At 40.2% G+C, this 23,514-nt stretch overlaps 1 protein-coding gene across 3 annotated transcripts in view; it reads right to left on the reverse strand.

Annotated features, from left to right (window-relative positions):
- FREM1 (FRAS1 related extracellular matrix 1) overlaps window positions 1–23,514 on the reverse strand; it is a 217,979-nt gene that overhangs the window by 89,458 nt on the left and 105,007 nt on the right. For all 3 annotated transcript variants that reach the window (XM_010857025.1, XM_010857026.1, XM_010857024.1), the window contains exons 10-15: window positions 21,522–21,664; window positions 11,274–11,470; window positions 10,465–10,555; window positions 8,799–8,966; window positions 4,228–4,436; window positions 1,770–1,863 (exon numbers count right to left, since the gene is read on the reverse strand). In XM_010857025.1, the coding sequence (XP_010855327.1) occupies window positions 1,770–1,863; window positions 4,228–4,436; window positions 8,799–8,966; window positions 10,465–10,555; window positions 11,274–11,470; window positions 21,522–21,664 (902 nt within the window). The remainder of the gene's footprint in view (window positions 1–1,769; window positions 1,864–4,227; window positions 4,437–8,798; window positions 8,967–10,464; window positions 10,556–11,273; window positions 11,471–21,521; window positions 21,665–23,514) is intronic.

Below are 23,514 nucleotides of genomic sequence, written 5' to 3' on the forward strand. Positions count from 1 at the left end.
AGGCTGCAGTCCATGGGGTCTCGAAGAGTCGGACACGACTGAGCGACTTCACTTTCACTTTTCACTTTCATGCATTGGAGAAGGAAATGGCAACCCACTCCAGTGTTCTTGCCTGGAGAATCCCAGGGATGGGGGAGCCTGGTGGGCTGCCATCTATGGGGTCGCACAGAGTCGGACACGACTGAAGCAACTTAGCAGCATTCTATCCCATTTACTATTGGCTTATTAAGGGACAATATCTCTGTTCAAGTCCTCAAAGTAGATTGAGTGAAGACCCTCTTTATTATCGTTCTTGACCCCATCTGATTAATCTCACTAACACATTCATGATAATCACCTTGCAGCAGTTCACAAAATAGCCTCCGCTTTCAAATGCATAAAAGTCCAAAGGTGATAGAATTAAAAACATTGCTCCTGGATGAAAAAAAAAAATCATACATAATTGTCCCCAAATTGCCCAAACTTCTGATTGGCTTTCAAAGGACATGCTCTTTTCTCTAAAAAGTAATACGAACAGATTCTTTTCCTCAAAGGCACAGCTTATTGTCATTGATAAAAGATAGTCACAGACAGAAGATAGAGTTGGGATTTTCACCAGAAATTTTCTTTTCAGGAAAAAAAATGTAAGCTTTCTTGATATGTAAAAGTCCACCAATAAAGAAAACTCACCTTTATGAAGCTTAAATGACATACTTCTTTTCATCTAGGTTTAAGACCATCATGAGAACTAAGTGGGAAAATGAAAGGAAGGGACTATGCATTGAACCTGGCATGTGTAAGTGCTCCTGAATTACAATCACCTGTGAACTGAGCTCTGTGGCAGTCGTGAAGAAGAAAGAATGCTGGCCTGATGACCAGAGTGCAGAGGTCAGCCCAGGTCTACATGGTCAAGTTAATGGCTTTCGACAAGTCATTGAACTTTTTCAGACCTTTGCTATAAAATAAAGATAATTCCTTTCCTGTGTACTTTTAAAAACACTAGATGGGTGTCATCATTCTAAATTAATTATTAACTGTAAAATATCTTGCAAACACATTATTATGACCTTTAACAATAATTTCATAGCATGAAGATCTGACCAACTGTAACAGAAATAGAATTTGGTACATTAAGAATAATTAGAGGGTCTTTAAGAAGCATGGTATGTCTTCTGCAGACTTTCCTTTGTCACTAACTATAAGTATCTGCAAATCCTGTGAGTTATGCTTGTAGACGTGGATAGTCACTCAACAAAGAAACTTGGGGGTTCCCATCAGGCCTTTGAGCATGTACTCAACCTTTATGTGCAGATTTTCCTTCATTTGTCAAAAGGGGGAAATTAATCATCTCAAACAGGCCAGGGGAATGTACAGTACAGGAATTCACAAAAACTCACATTGTGCATACAGATATGGCTCCTTGCACACAACAGGAAAAACCCCCATGATGCTAGCCTAACCCATCCAACTGCTAAACAAATAGTTTTGAATGTTACAGCTCAAAAATATTGGAAATAATTTATACAAGGAACCAATTGCTTCTTCAATTAAGTCTCTGAGTTTGAGGGAAGAGCATTCCTATCTTTAAATGGACTGGAGTGAGAAAACAGTATGCCCATTTCACCAAGATATTTTTGCTTTCTATTGCCTGTCCTGACACATTCCAAGACATAAACAGGCACTTTCTTGCTTTGGTGACCATGTATCTTCATTTCTATCAGAGACCCCAAGAAGATTCCAAACCCAAAACTTTGTTTCTATAGGAACCAAGGAGGAAACTTACTACGTACCTCAACGTGTAGGACATATTCAGCTGCATTTGTGCCATCTGTGACCTGCAGTACTATGTCATCCTGAAGTTCCTCGGATCCATTATGCTGATATCTGTGGGGATGATAGTTGTCACTAATCTCTCAAGGCCACAGTGAGTGCACTGAGATTCCTGTCACAAGAGCTTTTCCATGGTTTTGGCCCTATGTTCAATCAAATAAATATATAACCAAAATGCCAGTATAATCTTGAAGTCACTTACATAAATATTCAAGCATCCTTGATGGTAAAATTGCTCCACCCAAGAAAAATGTGTTCTGTGCACTCATAACTTGTCCCCAAATCAAAAAGCAGCCCTTTAAGTTGTCACTGTAAAAATGGGAAGCAGTGAATGCAGCTCTGCCTACATACAGAAAACACTGCCTGGGGCCAAGGGGACCCTGACACTGAGCAGTGACAGACAGAAGTGGGACGATGAGTGGATTCTGGTGATTCTCCCTCCTCCCTGACTTTTAGGGCTAATCCTTCCCTTTAGTTACACTGTTACACAAATCAGTTTAGCTCTGCCCTGAAGCCTCGTCTATGGATTACTCACTACCTCTCTCCTGCCATTTCCCTCTTGCCAATGACTAGGTCTTTCCCTCTCAACCTAAGAAGATTCTTGAATCTCTTCAGACTTAAAAATATTTTTTTCTTGATCTATTCTTGACACTATTTTCTTTTCATTCTCCAGTCAAGTTTCTTAAAGGAACTGTCTAATTGTAGACTTTCAATTCACTCTCCAGTCTACTGTAGTGATACACTGTAAGTTTTAAATAATTGTTGAACTGAGCCAAATGTTTGATACTGACTCATTCATGCACCAGTTAGGGATTCAATTCCAGTGGTGGAGAAAGCCCACCTCCAACCTCCAGTTTCCCTCCCAACACTGCCTTCTATGCTTTATTTTGTCACACTCCCTGATCAAAAGTAGACTGACATGTGATAATGTGCTAATTCAAATAAATTTAACCATGCTATTATCCTTAAAAGGGCCAAATAGGTCTAAGAATACACATTCCAAAGTACGGCAATGGAATCAAACAGAACTTCTTTTAAAACCAGACTCTTCCACAAACTTGCTAAGTGACCTTAGTTAACCTCTTTATGCCTTAGTTAACTCAACTGTAATATGAGAACAGAACCATCTACCTTATCAGGTTTGGTTGCTGTGAAGTTTAATGAACAAGACATAATTGCAAGCCATGGAGAAGGCAATGGCAACCCACTCCAGTATTCTTGCCTGGAGAATCCCAGGGACGGGGAGCCTGGTGGGCTGCCGTCTATGGGGTCGCACAGAGTTGGACACGACTGAAGCGACTTAGCAGCAGCAGCAGAAGAATGCTTGAACTATAGCTCAAGAATGCTTGAACTATGTGCTGGCAAAATTGGTACCTTTTTTCTATCCATCGTTCATTCCCTAGAAAGAATTACCTAAACAGAGCTCTCTTTCTAATGGCTAGGAAAGAGCTGAGATCTTGGGGTGGCGGGGAGAGAAAATTTTAATGAAAATAAGAGTAGTGAAAAGAGCTTAAGATATTGGAAGCTGTAAATAAAACAGTGTTATTAAACTTCTGGATGAAAATGCTCTTCCTGTACACAAATCCCCCTTCTTTGTCAATTTCCAAATGCAAAACTAAGCATTTGAGGCCTATACTTTATCAAAAAGACCAAAATTCTAGTTTGCAACTTGAATTTGTACAAGTAAGAAATTAACCAGTATGTCTGTCTACCTGACAACTGCATTTGAGTATCTTGCATTATTTTGCAGAGAAAGAGTTTTACTAGATTTTTTTCTTTTTTAAGTGTCTTACATAATGACATTAGGCAGAGGAAAGGAACATCCTCAAGGTGACGGGAACTATTAATACTATAGGCCCACTACAGAACTATGAAGCAGGGATTACTCCATCCCTGACAATAAGAGGCCCAAGCACTAGTCTGTGTCCTGCCTAATCTACCCTACTTATTTGCCTGCAAATCACCTCCCCAGTAGAATGGATTAAAAAGTCACACTAAAGACATCAATCAGCAGAATTCTATCCCAGAATTTCCAGGGTTATGAAGTTGGGTTTTCTGAAAGCCAAATTCAATTATGTAGATTAGCCTTATAGATTAGCTCAGACTCAATTCATCTAGTTTGACTGCTACCCTTTGTGATATGTGCTGTTGCAGCAAAATTAATATTCATGGAAACTCAATTTTTGCTGTTCAAATATTCATAATATCATTCCCATCAGTACAGCAAGCCGGAGGGGAAGAAAATGTCTGGAAGGAAAACTATAGGGTTGTTATTTCTAATGTTCAACTGCCCCTTGAGTGTATTAGGTGGCGTGTTGCTACTCCTGCAAGAACTGAATAAACTTCTTACACTGCCTCACAATTGATTCAAATGGGAGCCAAAGCATATAAAACAAAGAATCCAGGAAATGTTCTAACCTAAGTTTTAAGGCCTGGAGGTCTCCCCAAGGAAACGTGGTCCCTTTGTTTAGAGGGAATCCATTTAGCTCCACCATTCCATGCTGAGGTGGACTCTGCAAGGAGAGGTAGATGTTGTCCAGTTTGGTGTCCTCGTCAGAAACCAGGACATGCTGTGTGCTGATGACACACTGACCTCCCTCAGCCACTCTCAGAGGTTTGGTAAACACCTAGAAAGAAGGAGGAAACATTTAAAGCCTTGTTCACAAGGTGTACCTGAAAACAGAACTCATGAAAGCAACAGACAACTTCCAGCATTGTCTTTACACGTCAATCCAACTTTCAAGAATGTTCTAAAGGGGACAGACTCATAGATGAACATCTTGGCTAAAAAATATTTTTTGCTAAATGCTTTCAGTTCTAAACATTGATGGACACAAAGAAACAAGGCGGATCTAGAAACCTGAAAGCATCTACATTTCATTGATCTCAGATCCTGAATAGATCTGAGCAATCAGATCTATCAGCAGCAATCAGATTTATCATCAGTGTATGATATCTAAACTATGTATCTAAACTAAGAAAATAACATCTCTCATCATGTCCGTATCTATCATTGCTTGGCACATATGTACCTTAATTTACAAAATGAACAAAACCTATATTAAATTTCCTGAGGGAAAGAATCCATGTTTTCTTACACCCTAAAAATTCTTAAAGACTTAAGTAACTGATTGGAGCATTTAAGCGTTAGGGTAGTGAGCATTTTAGAGATGGGAGTCGAACAGGGAAACTGAAGACTGGAAACTGAAGAATTCACAGGAAATAGATTCATTCAAACATTAGACTTAAATATTAAAGCCATAAAGATAATTTTCTATAATAGAAAAAACCCACTGCTCAATAAAAATTCATTTGAAAGTAAAAAGCAAATTTGAACAACTGGGGATATTTATCATTACTTTGGGAATTGGCAAGAAGTGTTCCATTGTCAAACACAACCGGAAAAGAGTCACATATTAATATAATATCTTCACCTTGGAGGTTTATAAGACTCATAATCATATTCATGCTCTGAGATCCTAGAGTAGGAAAATCTGTTAACTTTATTTAACCTACTATTTTCTCAAATTTGTATTACTACACAGAATCAAAAACAAGTTGATACAGCTGGGCTACAAGTCACGGGCTTTGAAGGCTCCTCACGAACAGTCTGGGATGACTGCTCTGCTAATGTAAGGACACAATATTCTCCAGGGAAGCAGCACTCTCTTCAGAGCAGCTGCCACTCCTAGAAAGGAGAGGTTTCCCCAAGGAGAGATCTCGAAAAGGGGATTGGGAGTGAGGGGGCAAGAAATGGGCAGAGGAAAGGGAAGTGAGCAGGAAATCACAGCGTCCATGTACAACCCTGCTCCATCCTCCCAGCCACCCACAGCTACCCCAAGGGCAGCCCTTGGGTCATAGAAATGATGACACCAAGCTCCCTGGGACGGCTACCTTGTATTCTTTAACAGACGAACTTCTTTCAGCAAAGCAAAACATAAAGAAAGTGCCTTTTCTCCCTACAACCACGCACTCCCACCTTTCCCAAGAGTCTTACTCTCGTTTGCCACACCTACATTTTCACTGATTGTAGGAGAAAGAAATCGGAGAAGGCAATGGCACCCCACTCCAGTACTCTTGCCTGGAAAATCCCATGGATGGAGGAGCCTGGTAGGTTCCAGTCCATGGGGTCGCTAAGAGTCGGGCACGACTGAGCGACTTCACTTTCACTTTTCACTTTCATGCATTGGAGAAGGAAATGGCAACCCATTCCAGTGTTCTTGCCTGGAGAATCCCAGGGATGGGGGAGCCTGGTGGGCTGCCGTCTATGGGGTCGCACAGAGTCGGACGCGACTGAAGCGACAGCAGCAGCAGCTGCAGCAGCAGGAGAAAGAAATAAAGGGAGCTCACATTTACAGAAGACTATTATCACTGAAACATGGTTCATGTGTGCCAGCCTAGTTTTGTCCTGAGTTACACCAATTAAGATCCCAAGATGCTAAATTTCAAGGAATATACTTTGCCTCATTCAGTGATTTTTAAATATACAGGGTTTTAGAACAACTTTAGAAGACTAAAAGCATAAGGCTAACTTACTCTCATTTTTTCATCATTCACCTTCCAGTCCCTTCCTTAACCCAGTGTTTAGGTTTCTGGAACTTCAGGTCAGTATGGCATCAAGATTCCCTCATGGTTTCACTCAACCTAGCGGTCTGTGGATTTTTAACATCAGGGAACAGCTCCCACGACCATTTTCAAGGAGGAGACTCATTTAATTGACTTTTATTTTATTATTCTCAGTTACTATGGTACTATTTCATTTGTCTCATACACTGTAGAAAAAATACAGAAGCCCCTATGCCTCTTGAGTCCCAAGTCCTCATAACAATTCCATTTACCTTCAAATGACAGAGGTAACTATTCACTTCACTCTTTCTGTTGGTTTCCCCCCTCCTCCCAACGGATCATCTTTCTCTAGCAAGAGGTTTGGATATTTTACATAAAAAAAACAACTTCTCTGTGATTGTTCTGGAAAACACGGTAGCTTCTTTGGATGCTGTGCTATTTCAGTACATGCATTTCATACACAGAAAAGGATGATCTGAATAATATCTAATCAAATTCACAGACATTCAAAACTGTATTTTCAACATGGAACATGATCTGGTCCCCAGCAGGGAAGGAGACAAAGAATCCAGTTTAGATTATTTTGTGTGACCTCTTGGGGGGCCATCTTCTACCAAAACTTGCAAGCTCAGAGGCCTGAGGGGTCAGGCCGGTGAGGTAAATGAGTGTCCTGAGCTGGATGGATACTTTGGTGACTGGGGAACATGCCCTGTCCAGCTGCTGCAGAGTGGGGGTGGGGTAGGCTACAGAAGTCAGAAATCCAGAAACAAACACAGAACAATTTTATCGAGATAATTCACACACCATACAATTTACCCCTTGAAGGTGTAAAAGACAATGTCTTTTAGTATTTTCACATATTCAAAGTTATGTAACCATTATTATCAAGTTTAGAATATTTTTCACACACAAAAACAAATACCCTGTCTTTATTAGCAATTACTCCCTATTTCCCCACAATCCTTCCCTCTCCCACCCTCCCATTTCCCCACCTTCTCCTATGCTGTGCTGTGTCTCTGCCCATGGGATTCTCCAGGCAAGAATGGTAGAATGGGTTGCCATGCCCTCCTCCAGGGAATCTTCCCAACCCAGGGATCAAACACAGGTCTCCCAAATTATAGGCAGATTTTTCACCGTCTGAGCCACCAGGAAAACCCAAGAATACTGGAGTGGGTAGCCTATTCCTTCTCCAGGGGAACTTACCGACCCAGGAATCGAGCCAGGGTCTCTTGCATTACAGGCGGATTCTTTACCAGCTGAGCTACCTGGAAAGCCCCAATGCAGTCCTAAGCAACCACTAATCTACTTTCTTTTCCTATAGACTTGCCTATCCTGGATCTTTCAATATGCGGTCTTCTGTGACTGGGTACTTATCTTTGAAATAATGTTTTCCAAGTTCAACCAATTGGTAGCACATATTAGTACTTTATTCTTTTACGTTGAGGATTGATATTCCAATGTATGGATTGCCACATTTCATCTATCCATTCAGCAGCTAACAGAAATTTGGGCAATTCATTATTTTCAAGTATCATTTAGACTCATCAGAACAGTTGTGCAGGTTGGATAAGTGCCTCAGTCCCTCAGCATGAGACTTCTGCCCCACAACTTCAGGCAGGTGCAGAGATGATGGGGAGAGCACAGGAAAGGGAGCATCCAGGCTTTCCTGGTTTCATTTCAGGTGGGGGCCTGAGAAGGTGGCCTCTCTCCTTAGGGATGTGACATGGGTGGGTTCTAGTCCCCAGTGGTTCCTAACGAATGGGTAATCACACTTTGTCTTTCCACTTATGAGGGAAGAAAAACAATCCTAGGAATAGCCACACTCATTAACCCTAGCACTCTGATGGGGCGGGGGCAGGTGGGGAACAAACTCTCATGATGAATCCTAGCCCTGAAGATACAATGTGCAAGGTAGCATCGCCTTTGTGGTCTGGTTTTAATGAGAGACCCAACAAACATGAGGGAGTGGAACAGGATAGGATGCAAGGGTCCATCTTAATTCATTTTGGAAAATTAAAGCGCTTATTTAGATGACAGAGCAGCATAGCTAGTCTGTGGGGAGAGCAAATAAGCCTCTCTGGTTGCTAAGAGACTCCTAATTTAATCTCCTTCCCTGATCAACACGTGAAACTCAGTATAAAGGAAAGGGAATGAAAGAGATTTCAATAAAACTTTGAAAATCATGCCAAATGATTTTCATGCCAAATAAAGCAACTGGAAAATCTCACCTTTTAGATAGAAAGTCCCATAGGAGGTGAACAACTCCCCTCCCCACGCTTGTATTCCCTACACTGTAGTTGGAAAATAGAAAAGTCCTTGGAAACAGCCTAAAGAGAAGTGAGCATTTCGAGTAAGTCTTTAAAAATCTTTTTCTCCTTAGGTCCTCCCTCCTCTTCATCCTTCGTATCAACCATGATATCTACCTTTGGGGCCTGATTGTCCACCGGAAGAATCGTGATGTTAAAGCAGATCCCATATAGCGTCCCACCGTGCTGGTTACTGACGGAAAAGGCAAACTGGACGTGTCTTGGATGCGGACCTACATCTTGCATGGGTGGCATGTAGGCCACTTTCATATGGTTCACAGCGTGCTGCAAAGCAAATCAAGACAGACATGTGGGTACCGACTGCCAGGATCAGAGACATTTAAAGACCTGGGGCTAAGAGACCCATCGGGTTAACTTAATATGGAAGATTGCAAACACTTCCATCATCAATACAAAGCTCTATCTTACAAATCACATTTTCTAAAAATGGGAGGAAAAAGAACAAAGAAATTAAGAAAAACTATGGCAAGGGCTTAAAGTCAGCCAACTCTATAAAAGACAGGAACCTTGAATTCCAGCCCTATTCCACCATGAAGGAGCTGTGTGATATTGATCAAGCTACTTAAACTTCTGAGGCCCACGCACCCTGGAGCCCGAGCTCCACAAGAGAAGCCACTGCAGTGAGAAGCCTATGCACCCCAAGTAGAGAGCAGCCCCTGCTCACCACAAATAGAGAAAAGCCTGTGCAGCCATGAAGTTCCAGCACAGCCAAGAGTAAATAATTAAATAAATAAAGTTATGAGGCCCCTGTTTCCTTATCTATAAAATAAATAAGGTAATAAAATAATAGAACTCATCATGAGGGTTGGCATATTCATTTCCCACTTCTAACTACCATGTCACAAAGAGTTAGATATGATTTAGAGACTGAACAATAAACTGCAGTGAGATTCAACATATTGAACCTTAAACCTTAAACATATTGAACCTTGAACCTGAGGCGTAGCTGCTGCCTAAGCACTCATTATTACTGTCACCCCACTCAGGTCTTCAGAATATAGAACCATAGGAATAGGGAGAAGGTTAAGGAAGGATTTTGGAAAGCAGTATATTATGGGTTGAATTACGTCCCCCATACAATTAGTTAAGATAAGGCTGTACTGGAATAAAGTGGCCCTTAATCCTACATAACTTGTGTCCTCATAAGAAGAGACAAGGGAGAACACAGCCACGGGGTGACAGAAGCAGAGAGTGGAGTGATCATCTACAAGCCAAGGAATGTAAGATTCCCAGCAAACCACTAGTTGCTGGGAAGAGAAAAGGGAAGACACTCCCACCCCACCCATGAACAAGGTTTTGGAGGATGGTATCCCTGCTGACACCCTGACTTCAGACTTCTCGCCTCCAGAACTATAAGACTATACATCTCAGTCCTTTAAAGCCACCTAGTCTGTGGTCTTTGCCATAGCAGCCCTAGGAAACTAACATGTAGGTTATTAGATGAACTGAAATTGATAGAATGAAAACATATGCATCAGGTCCCTATATCAGAGCCCTAAACCAGGAACCTAAGTTGATGCAAAAGGCTGTATTGAATTATAATGAGATTTTATTATACAAACATATTCAACTGGATCAAGCATTTTCAAATACATGTCACTTGCTTAATGGGAATGTGCAAGCAGAAAGAATATAGACATCAGGTATTTATTGCTTGTGGTGGATGTCAAAGGCCAAAATCCTCAAGAAAAATGCTAGGAGCACCAGACCTTCTCAGAGGACACTTTCATGTGTTTGTCAACATTTGAGCATAGCATCATACCTGAGTGAAATACTTTAACCCTGGAGCTGCAGGAGTCTTGGTTAGCCTTGGTATGCTGTCCACCATGAACAATTTCCCAGCATCTAAGTGTCTAAAGAAAAATACAAAAGAACACATAAGCTAATTTTCCAGGTAAAAATTAAGTCACACATTAGCCTGTAACCACATTTTCTAAAGCTAAAAGTGCTCATTGTCAGAAGAAATCAAATGTTCCATCTTTATATTCTCTCTTTATATCAGGGGCAGGGACTTAAGACTTACTAGCCTTAAGTCTAGTATCATGAATGCCATTCTCATCCTAACTATAAAAAGTATGTACAAAATTTCTGCTCTGACATGATGAAAGGGAATCTAACTACAATGAAATGCTGTTAGATACTCATCCTAAAAACATTTACTCACTATCATTTAGTACATAATTAAAGCCTAAGGTATATTCATGGCACTTCCTGGATTGGAATCATAGAATATGACCATTTTTGTAGCCTGAGATATCTAAAAATAAAGCTATGAAGACTCAGTAAATTGTACCTAAAAGAAAAAAGCATTCTCTTTAGAAAAAGGGATTAAAGACTGTTTTCAGCCTACTTTAGCTAAAGACACTACAAGTTGCAGGCCATTTACGTATTAACACAGCCTTTGAGGAAGGCAGAGACAAGTTTGAGATTAGAATTAATGCTGAACTGAATATAAGTTCATGTCTGACTAACAAAGCAAGTGAACTAAAGACTACACAGTGACACTTTCAACTCAATCCTAGAACACAACTTTCAACTAATAGCCCAAGTGATGACTTTTCATAGAGATACCTGCGGCTGGAGGAGAAAAATGGAGGAGTGGTTATTGTATAGAGCAGCTCCCTGTCTTGTGATTCTGTATCTATAAAATGTAGATGTTTCTTAGTGATGTAGGCCACCTCCGTTTCCTTGACAACTAAATGCCGAGAAACTCCAGGAGCCTCTTTTGGAAGCTGGTCATTTACTGGAGTGACATGGATTGTCACCACCTGGAGAGAAATTATCTGTATCATTAATTTGAAATACCAAAAGGACACCAGAAAAAAGACACTCCACTATCATCCGATCAACTATGATTTTCAAAAATTTTATAATACACTTCCAGTGAAAAAGTTCAGGAGCTATTAAGAGCATGAGCTAAAAATGGATCATTCTCCATCCATGTTTCACTGTATCTTAAGAATACAATTATCACAATTACATTTAATGCAGTCCTGAGTACTATCAAATGGGCATACAATGCACAAAATACATTCCTGGTTTTATTTTTTGTTGTTGCTGTTCAGCCACTGTCTTTTCTAACTCTTTGTGACCCCAATGACTATAGCATGCCAGGCTCCTCTATCCTCCACTGTCTCCAGGAATTTGCTCAGATTCATGTCCACTGAGTCTGTGATGCCATCTAACCATCTCATCCTATGCCACCCTCTTTTCCTTTTGCCTTCAGTCTTTCCCAGAATCAGGGTCTTTTCCAATGAGTCAATTCTTATCAGGTGGCCAAAGTAGTGGGCCTTCAACTTCAGTAACAGACCTTCCAATAAATATTCAGGGTTGATGTCCTTTAGGATTCACTGGTTTGATCTCCTTGCAGACCAAGGGACTCTCAAGAGTCTCCTCCAGCACCACAGTTTGAAAGCATCAGGTTTTACTTTTACATCTCTCTTTACCAACAGCCTGGTCTTTCTCTTCCTCCTTCCACTCTGTCATAATTCCTTGAAACCTTGACATAACTTTTGGTTCCTCTTTTTCTACCCACACAGAACACATCACTAAGTCCTAGAGTTTGTACTTATAAATTTTTCGAAACAGTAACCACATCCTCCTCCCCAGCTGTCAGCCCCACTATTCCTGATCTTGCTCCAGCTTGCATAATTTCTTCCTTGTATCATCGTAACAGCTTTCCATCAGCCCTAATTTCAATAACGAATCTTGACTTTCCATACCTCTAGCCTTATCTTTAAAAAAACACAAGCAAAATCAGGTTATTCACGTCCTTAAAGATCTAAAAAAAGATACAAATGAAGTTATCTACAAAACAGAAATAGACCCATAGACATATAAAACAAATATATGGTTACCAAAGGGGAAAGGCGAGGGAGGGATAAATTAGGAGGCTGGGATGAACATATATACACTACTATATGTAAAATAGATAACCACCAAGAACCTACTGTATAGCACCGGGAACTATTCTCAGTAGTTTTTAATCTATCCAGGAAAAGAATCTGAAAAAGAATACATGTGTGTGCTCAGTCATGTCTGACTGTGTGTGACCCTATGGACTATAGCCTGCCAGACTCCCCTGTCCACAGGTTTCTCCCAGCAAGGATACTGGAGTGGTTTGCCATTTCCTCCACGAAGGGGTCTTCCCAACCCAGGGACTGAACCCACGTCTCCTGTATCTTATGCATTGGCAGGTGGATTCTTTACCCCTGAGCCACCTGGGAAGCCCCTGAAAAAGAATATATATACATAAATATGTGTAACTGAATCACTTGCTGTATACCTGAAATTAAAACAACACTTTAACTATACTTCAGTAAAAAATTTTTAAAACAAGAAAGTAAAAAGGAAATCTTAAACAACCACCCAGGAAGGATAGAATTACTCAAACTCCCTAGCATGGTATTCAAGACCCTTCACAGTTTGGACACACTTTTTAACTTTGTCTTCTGCTACCTTTTAACATTAATCTAGCACCCTGCTTGCACAAAGCAGACCCAGTCCTGGTTCCCAGACACACCTCTATGCTCTGGACCATGCTGTTTCTTCACTCTGGAATGCTCTTCTCCTGTTTTCTCTAGCAACTCGATTCTTTCGTACTCTTGAAGGTTCTTCTTGAAATGTTTTCCAGTTTCTCAGTTGGATTTCATTTTCTCAAATTTTCATTATCCCTTGACAAACACTATAATTTCATTGTCTTGCATTATTAGTTTGTAGTTTACAAGTGGTCTCTCCTAGACTGTAAGTTCCACAAGAGGAGGATCACAGTATAGTCCACATGGAATGTGCCAGTGAATGGACAGTCCTGAGTATTCCACTTGGTAATTACTATCTTGAACAAGTCATTCAACTTTTTTGATTGTCCATTTTCTTATCTATAAATTAGGCATAATATCAGCTCCACCACATCTAGCATGGTATTTTGTAGGTAGGAGGCACTTTATCACGTTTTCTCACTGAATGAGTCTACATGTCCTGTTTGTGATGTTACGAGTTTTATCAAACATTCACAGCTTTAGATCTTGCAAGGAGGGCAAGGAGATTTTGCCAAACAGTTTTTATCATCACTTTTTTTCTTTTTTTAGAATAATCCATGCCTGGTTGGAAGAAAGCAATTACTCTCCCTCGAAACGGAACATTTGCTTGGCATCATGAAAGCCTTACGCATGAAAGCATTAATATTCGTCTCCTGGTTTTGATTATTTAATATTGTCACTGAAACACAGATCAGCAATGCCAATTTTTTCTAAGAAAGTGGTGTTCACAAGAACCAATTTGAAAATGAAGAGAATTCCTTTTTAAAATTAACATACAAAGCAAAAATTAAAACATAGTTTAAGCTTTTGCTATAATATAAAAAAGACTGGAACATCAGCTCAGCCACCTACAAGCTTTTGCTGCCTGGGGCAAATCATTTAACCCCTTTGGGGCTCAGTTTTTCTGTTTGCCCATTGGGAATAATAAGAATGGCTACTACAATGAAGTGTTGTTAGGATCAAACAAGATATCTGACATCACAGAAAGTACCTGATGGTAGGTGCTCAATAAATCAATTCCCTATCTCCATTCTTCATCACTTTTAGAAAAGCATATAGCATATTTCTTTGAGCCCCTTTTTTTGGGGTGGGGGGGAAGGCAAGAATACTGGAGTGAGTTGCCATCCCCTTCTCCAGGAGATCTTCTCAACCCAGGGATTGCATCCAGGTCTCCTGCAAATACTTTACCATCTGAGCCACCAGGGAAGTCAGAGAAGTCAGCTTCCCTGGTGGCTCAGATGATAAAGCGTCTGCCTGCAATGAGGGAGACCTGGGTTCAATCCCCGGGTTGGGAAGATCTCCTGGAGAAGGAAATGGCAACCCACTCCAGTATTCTTGCCTGGAGAATCCCAGGGATGGAGGAGCCTGGTAGGCTACAGTCCATGGGGTCGCAAAGAGTCGGACACGACTGAGCCACTTCACTTCACTTCATAGCATATTTACTACTCCATTATGAAGTACTTCAATAATTAAAAACTAAACCCAGTTATCAAAATAATGGCACACAATGACAGTCATTTCTCTAGTTTCCTGGAATCTACGTCATAATTTTTTTTTTTCCAATTACAGTTTTTTGCTAATCTACAAAGTTCAGAAATTCTCTATGGGACCTCCCAGTCATGGTGTGGATCAGTGAGGCTCCACATAATTGAAAAACTGGATTTAATAAGGAAACAATACTTATTGTGCATTCAAAGAGACCATTTTCTATGCAAATTTATTCTCTAGTGTGCTCTTTGTACAAAAAGAATGTACAAGCAATGCTTTTTTATACCCCGGTAGTAATTCTTGGTGGGCCCATTTTTCAACATGCTTTATGATTGCCTAAGTTGATGTATCTTTACATATTTAGGCATGTCCAAATAATTACTGTCTGTGTGTATTCTGTGGGTGAGAAAAAATCCAATTTTAACAAACTCCATAGAGAAATAAACTGTTCTCATTCTTACTGAAATCTGGTTGTAAAAAAGACCTAATTAAATAGCCATTCCCACACAGTGGAAAACTAGAGTCCATACCGGTCACTGGGCTCTTGCCTGCTGCCTTCCTCACATGCCTCCAGTCTACTTAAGGCCACAAGCACCCACAGACAGACTGGTGGGAAATCAGAACATAAAGAAATAAATCAGTATATAAAATGACAGTGACTAACCTTGACCCTCAGAATACACGTCACAATGTGACACTCCACCAGCTAGTATCTACCTTTCTTGTGGACCTGGATTTTTGATCCCTTCTCTGCTCTGAGGTTTGATTCCTATCTGATTCCTTCTTCTTCATCTTCCTTTGAGATTGTGTGTGTGCAAGCTAAGTTACCTCAGTCGTGTCTGACTCCTTGCGAACCTATGGACTATAGCCCTCCAGGCTCCTCTGTCCATGGGATTCTCTAGGCAAGAATACTGGAGGAGGATGCCACACCCTCCCTTCCAGGGGATGTTCCTGACCCAGGAATCAAATCTGCATCTCTATGTCTCCTGTATTGGTAGGTAAGTTCTTTACCACTAGCACCACCTGGGAAGCCGATCCTTTGAGATTTTCAATGCAATTTTTCACCCACAACAATTATCACTTCGGTTCAATTCAATTCACTCACTCAGTTGTGTCTGACTCTTTGTGACCGCATGGACTGTAGAAGGCCAGGCTTCACTATACATCATCAACCCCCAGAGCTTGCTCAAACTCATGTCCATTGTGTCAGTGATGCCATCCAACCATCTAATCCTCTGTTGTCCCCTTCTTCTCCTGCCTTCAATCTTTCCCAGCATCAGGGTCTTTCCAAATGAGTTATTTCTTTGCATCAGAAGGCCATGGTATTGGAGTTTCAGCATCAGTCCTTCCAATGAATATTCAGGACTGATTTCCTTTAGGATTGACTGGTTAGATCTCATTGCTGTCCAAGGGACTCTCAAGAGTCTTCTCCAACACCAGTTCAAAAGCATCAATTCTTGGGCACTCAGCTTTCTTTATAGTCCAACTCTCACATCTATACATAACTACTGGAAAAATCATAGCTTTGTCAGCAAAGTAATACCTGTGCTTTTTGATATGCTCTCTAGGTTGGTGATAGCTTTTCTTCCAAGGACAAAGTATCTTCTAATGTCATGGCTGCAGTCACCATCTGCAGTGATTTTGGAGCCCCATAAAAATAAAGTCTGTCCCTGTTTCCATTGTTTCCCCATCTATTTGCCATGGAGTGATGAGACCAGATGCCCCGATCTTAGTTTTTTGAATGTTGAGTTTTAAGCCAACTTTTTCACCTTCCTCTTTCACTTTCGTTAAGAGGCTTTTTAGTTCTTCTTCGTTTTCTGCCATAAGGGCAGTGTCATCTGTGTATCTGAGGTTATTGATATTCCTCCCAGCAATCTTGATTCCAGCAGACCTGGGTCACAGAGCGTGTGGCATAAGCCCTCTTGGAGGAGGTCACCATTAACCCCACCGTAGAGCCACCGAGCAGACGACCCACAACAGCAGAACAATTATACCAAATAAATTCTGGCACTGGAATTATATCCAATGCTAGTTTTGTGCACTCCACTCTCCGATCTGACTTCTGATAAATGCCCATCCCAGCTGCCTGTTCTCTCCACTGGTCACATTACGTTTCCTTCCTCCCACTTCACACACAGGCCTTTGTGGCGTCTGCTTCCTTTCTTTCAGTTTCTTAGTTCTCTTTCTTCTATTCTTATGTTTGGCTCTCTATTTTACTGCTAACATTATGCTCTCCTAGACTAAGACCTCAAGTGTAAGCTTTATAAAGCTCTCTACTGAGAAGAATAAAGAAGAAAATATTTTCCTTTTATGGTCTGCTTTATTGAGGACTACTCTACATACAATGAACTGCATTCAATTTAAGTCTATAATCTGATGAGTTTTGACAATCACATATACCTGTGAAGACACCACCGCAATTAAGATACATAATAACTCCTATGGATTTGCTCTTTTTCTTGGTTGGTTGGTTGGTTTGATGGTATTTCATTGTATAGATATACCATAGTCTTTTAAACCAGTCTTCTGCTGATGAGTATTTTGGATACTGATACAAGCAACTCTACACTTAATAATCTAAGAAAATATTTTTCACAAGCAAATTGAGTAAGTGAGGCTTTATTTGGCAACAGTCATTATAACCAAGATGGAAAGAGAGAGGGGCTCCTGACTAACACTTTGTTGATGGGTAGGTAGATTGCTCAGTAGGACTATCCACATGGGAAGGATGAGAGGAGGTAAGGGGCATCTCCGCTTATGCAACTTCCTCCCTGCTTTGACCAGAAATTTACATGAGAAAATCTTTGGTCCCTGCCCCTTTGAAAGGAAGAATTCTAACAGTATGGCTGAAAAAATCCAGGGCTTGAGTTTAATCTTCAGTGACCCAGGAACCTTCTGATCACAAAAGTTCCAATCAAGTAACCATTTCATCTGGTCTTGTAGTTGAACAGCTGAAAGTTACATTTTGTTGAATATTTGAAATACATTTTTATCTATTGGACATGACTAGATACTTGTACAAATTGGAAGATGCAATCATCAAACAGACCAGGTAATTATTTGCATTCCTTAAGAATCAGAGTTTCAGTGATGATATAATTATAACATAGAAACTCTTACCAGCACACACATATACAAAATAATTGTTTTGTTTTTATACACCACACTAATTCCTGAAAATGTTGAAAACTAAAGCTTTACACTTATTACCTCCCTATCTCACTTCTTCCCCAGTCCCTGCCAAATGGTTGGGTCTTCTTATTTCCTCCCAGTTTCATTACAAGTTGAAAGAATCAGTTAGTTTTTAAATCAACATACAATTCTTGGGGTTCTACTCTGAGGCAGGTACCAAGATCTGAAGACACAGAGATAAATATATCAGAATCCCTGTCATTAATGAGCTCACCATTGATCCAATAAAATAAGTAATGGTCTCACATTATAGTAACTTGGTATCAGATCATGTAAAAGGACCAGATAGCCAAACCTGGGAAAATGGGAATAAGAGGATCAGAGAAGGATTCCTGGAGCAGATGATGTTATAGCTGAGAGCTGGTCCATATCTAGAGAAGCTAAAACTGCTAAAGACCAGAAGAGGGAGAGTTGGGGAAAACAAACCAACAAGCAAACAACTAGATGAATCCTACTCAACATATTGCTTCTGTATCAATGAATTTGTTTTTGTTGTTTAGTCACTTAGCTATGTTCCACTCTTTGCGACCCCATGGACTGCAGCCCACTAGACTCCTCTGTTCATGGGATTTCCCAAACAAGAACACTGGGGTGGGTTATCATTTCCTTCTCCAGGGGATCTTCCTGACCCAGGGATCAAACCCTTGTCTCCTGCATTGGCAGGCAGATTCTTTACTACCGGCTACCAGGGAAATCCATCCAAATTTTATTTGTCCTCAAATAATTTTCCTCAAAGGATGTGGTTAATTGCTTCTATTCTTAAGAGACCATGTGAGAGATTCAGAGAATAATTTTGAATTCTAGTTCAAAAAAGATGAAGGTTGAAACAAAAGCAATGACAGTGGGGTGGGGTAAGTAGAGATCATTCAGTTCGATTCAGTTCAGTCGCTCAGTCATGTCCGACTCTTTGCGACCCCATGAATCGCAGCACGCCAGGCCTCCCTGTCCATCACCAACTCCCTGAGTTCACTCAAACTCATGTCCATTGAGTCGGTGATGCCATCCAGCCATCTCATCCCCTGTTATCCCCTTCTCCTCCTGCCCCCAATCCCTCCCAGCATCAGAGTCTTTTCCAATGAGTCAACTCTTCGCATGAGGTGGCCAAAGTACTGGAGTTTCAGCTTCAGCATCATTCCTTCCAATGAACACCCAGGACTGATCTCCTTCAGAATGGACTGGTTGGATCTCCTTGCAGTCCAAGGGACTCTCAAGAGTCTTCTCTAACACCACAGTTCAAAAGCATCAATTCTTCAGTGCTCAGCTTTCTTCACAGACCAACTCTCAAATCCATACAAGTAGAGATAGATGAGAGAAATTTCTCAAGTAAATTTAGTAATACTAGCTGACTGATTAGTTATACAGATAACTCAACAGAAAGAGGGTAGGGGTGACTACAGAAATTCCAGTTACAGTGGCTTTGCACAACTTTAGTGAAATAGGCTAAAGGTCTTGTGAACATGTTGAGTTTAAAATAAATGTAGAGATGTCAGGTAGAGATGTAGGTACACAAGTCTAAGCTGGAGGATATTTAGGAGTCAGAAAGTTGGTGGTACATGAAAACAGCAAAATTCTTTTTCTCCCATTTCTCTCTTTCTCCCTCCCTCCCTCCTCATGCCTTATTTTTCTTTCTCTCTTTTTCCAACCCTTCCCTTCTTTCTTTTCTCCCTCCCCACTCAACATAGATTAAGAAGATAAATAAAAGCAGAGAAAAATATGATATGATTTTCTTAGAAGCACAACCATAATGGGGAATAAACATGACTGGATCTATAGAATTTATTCTGACTCATTTGTCAAGATTTACAAATAATTTTATTTCAGTACAATTTTCATGACTATGGTCTTTACTAGAGAAAACTGACATCTATATTTGTGAGTATGAAAAATATGATCTGTAAAATATACAATAGCCAAAAAGTAAAAAGTAGTCCTGAATTTCCTATTTTCAAAAAGGCCTATAGTTTGCTAAAAGTGATATGGTATTCTAGTCAGAAACATAGCACAGTGGAATGGATATAACAGAAGATGCAGAAATAAATCCTATCAATAGTTTTCATTTTGGACTATCAGATCAAGTAAGATTTCAAGAAAAAAGGAATCAATAAGTGGCACAGTTATATACATTGATGAAAAGAGGAGTTTGTTCTATGAAAAGGAATTTTTTTTTAGTCAATAAGCAGATGAATTGAGAATTTCCTCATTCATTTTTCCATTACTTCTTTTAGCAAGAAGCATCTACCTTCTTCAGTTTCTGAGCCATCCATATCATTCCTCCTGATCATCCCCTTTTGTTACCTTTATCCTGGCAGACAGATAAATAACGCAATCATCTACGTATTGGCTAATGTCAATGACGGTGACACTATGAGATGATATTATATAACCAATAGGGATCAGGTTCAAAATTTGCTTAGACCCCTACATATGCTAACTTCTAAAATAAGAGGTATAAAAGGCCTGCAAAAAGAACTGTATACAGTGTGTGTCAGTTATTTTCAGAAGACATTTGTCCATCCCTACCACCAACTGCCCTCTCCTCACAAGAAATCTACCCCTTTATAGCTGTCCAGACCCTTCTTTTTCTGTAATTTCTGTAGGATGATGGCTCCTTAAGCCTATTTTTATATTCTGTATATTTAAATAAAATCCTTGAGTGTTAATAAAACTCTTAGTACTTTAAAAGCAACAATAAATAAAAGCAAATATATTCACTGAGTACTTACTAGGTGCCAGAAGGTTTGCATACTCATATGTATTACATCATAAGTAAGTTGTTTTATCTGTTTTACAGATAAGGAAACTGAGGCACAGGTCAGTTAATGCCAAGAACAGGAGAAAAAGACAGTCTAACTACAAAGCCTATATTTTAACCACTACACATAAAATAAAGCAGTGGTTTTTCTTTCTTTTTTTTTTTTTGAGTGTTATGAAGCAAGCAAATCTCATAAGATACTCTTCATATGGGAGGGGGGTTCAGGATGGGGAACATGTGTACACCCGTGGCAGATTCATGTCAATGTATGGCAAAACCAATACAATATTATAAAGTAATTAGCCTCCAGTTGAAATAAATAAATTTATATTAAAAAAAAATTTTTTTAAAGATACTCTTCATAAAAGGGTCCCATAGTTAACTAACTTTGGAAACACAGCATACATGGAAATTTACATAATCCACTTCAGTATTTTTGGGCTTCCCTTGTGGCTCAGCTGGTAAAGAATCTGCCTGTAATGAGGTAGACATGGGTTTGATGCCTGGGTTGGGAAGATCCCATGGAGAAGAGAACAGCTGCCCACTCCAGTATTCTGGCCTGAAGAATTCCACGGACTGTATAGTCCATGGGGTTGCAAAGAGTAGGACATGACTGAGTGACTTTCACTTTCTCACAAGTTTGAACAATGTGAACATAAGCTGTTCATGTAAGTTTGGGGGAAAGTAAATATTAAAAAGCAGTTATATTGCAAAGAAATTGACTTAATTTTGCTTCTTCCATTGCTCCTCAAACTTTGGAATCTGTTTTCACAGAGTTCCTAATAATATCTTCCAGAACTGATATCTGTGGACAAGATTTTGAGAAAGTGTCCAGAGATGGACTCTTACCTGTGGCACTGAGAGATTTGGAGGTTCGTGGCTGTCCCACAGGACAAATTCAAATGAATCTTCAAAGATTTCTCCACCAAAGTGACGATAGTAAATGATGCCATTGAACAGATCCCTCTGAATGAAGCCAGGGACTGGATAGCCTATGGAGTCCACAAAATACCACATACTTTTGTAACCATCTGCCAGGTGTTGGGGTAAAATAATTTTGGATTTATCTACAAGTTTTTTCTGCCTAGTATGTTGCATGTACCCAAGGAATATTTTTTTAAGTATAGCTGATTTACAATATTGTGTTAGCTTCAGGTATATAGCAAAGTAATTCATTTTTTTCCAGATTCTTTTCTATTGTAGATTATTAGAAGATACTGAATATAGTTCCCTGTGCTATACAGTAAATCCTTATTGCTTATCAATTTTGTGTATAGTAGTTTGTTTGAGGAATCATTATTAAATGCTCTTATCAAAGCAGGAGGAGAAGAAGGTGACAGCTTAGATGATTAGATGGCATCACTGACTCAATGGACATTAGTTTGAGCGAATTCTGGGAGATAGTGAAAGAAGGGAAGCCTGACATGCTGCAGTTCATGGGGTCAGTCTCAAAGAGTCAGACACAACTTAGTGACTGAACAACAAAAATCAAAGCTTATAAATAATAAAGCATAAAAATTAAAGTTACTACTTCTGCCTTAGTATATAGAAAAATTAGCATCAGAAAAATATTTTCAAGAAACAGTCTTAAAGTCAGCCAAGATGGCAGAGGAAAGACCCTGAGCTCACTTCCTCTCATGGGCATACCAAAATTACAACTATCTTCAGAACACCCGTCAGTGAAAAAGTCCAGAACATAAACAGAGGAGATCTTCTACAATTAAAGTTATAAAGAAGAAACCACAATAAGGTTGGTATAAGGAGTAAAGTCACAATATGGTCAAGTTTCATACCCCAGGGTGGACAATACACATAAAGGAGAATAATTACAAGTGCAGAGTTTCTCTCAAAGGACTAAGAGCTCTAAGTCTAAGCCCAGGGATCTTGCACTTGGGAAGATGAGTCTCCAGGGCATTTGACTTTGAGGACCTATAGGGTTATTTTTGAAGTCCCAGACAGCTGGGGGAAATAGAGTGTGTGCACACGTGCTCAGTCATGACTGACTCTTCGTAAACCCCTGGACTGTAGCCCGCCAGGCTCCTCTGTCCATGGGATTCTCCAGGCAAAACTACTGGAGTGGGTTGCCGTTTCCTCTTCCAGGGGATCTTCCTGACCCATGGTCTGTGGGTCTTCTACATCTCCTGCATTGGAAGGCAGATTCTTTACCATTGCACCATCTGGGACATGGAGGAAATACAGATGTAACTCTTAAAAGGCACACCAAGAATCTCACATGCCTCAGGACACAGGAAAGAAGCAGTAATTGACAGAAGTCTAGGCCAGAAATTAAGACACTTGCTCCTTGGAAGAAAAGCTATGAAAAATCTAGACAGCATATTAAAAAGCAGAGACATGACTTTGCTGACAAAGGTCCATCTAGTCAAAGCTACGGTTTTTCCAATAGTCATGTATGGATGTGAGAGTTGGACCATGAAGAAAGCTGAGCGCCAAAGAACTGATGCTTTTGAACTGTGGTGCTGGTGAAGACTCTTGAGAGTCCCTTGGACTGCAAGGAGATCAAACCACTCCATCCTAAAGGAAATCAGTCCGCATATTCACTGGAAGGACTGATGTTGAAGTTGAAACTCCAATACTTTGGCCATGTGATGCAAAGAGCCAACTCACTGGAAAAGACCCTGATCCTGGGAAAGAATGAAGGCAGAAGGAAAAGAGGATGGCAGAGGATGAGATGGGTGGATGGCATCACTGGCTTGATGAATGAGTTTGAGCAAGCTCTGGGAGTTGGTGATAGATAGGGAACCCTGGCATGCTACAGTCCATGGGGTCACAAAGAGTTGGACACAACTGAGAGATTGAACTGAACTGAACTGAACTGGGTCCT

The sequence above is a fragment of the Bison bison genome, unplaced genomic scaffold (assembly GCF_000754665.1).
Source record: "Bison bison bison isolate TAMUID 2011002044 unplaced genomic scaffold, Bison_UMD1.0 scf7180017864376, whole genome shotgun sequence".
Classification (NCBI taxonomy): Eukaryota; Metazoa; Chordata; class Mammalia; order Artiodactyla; family Bovidae; genus Bison; species Bison bison.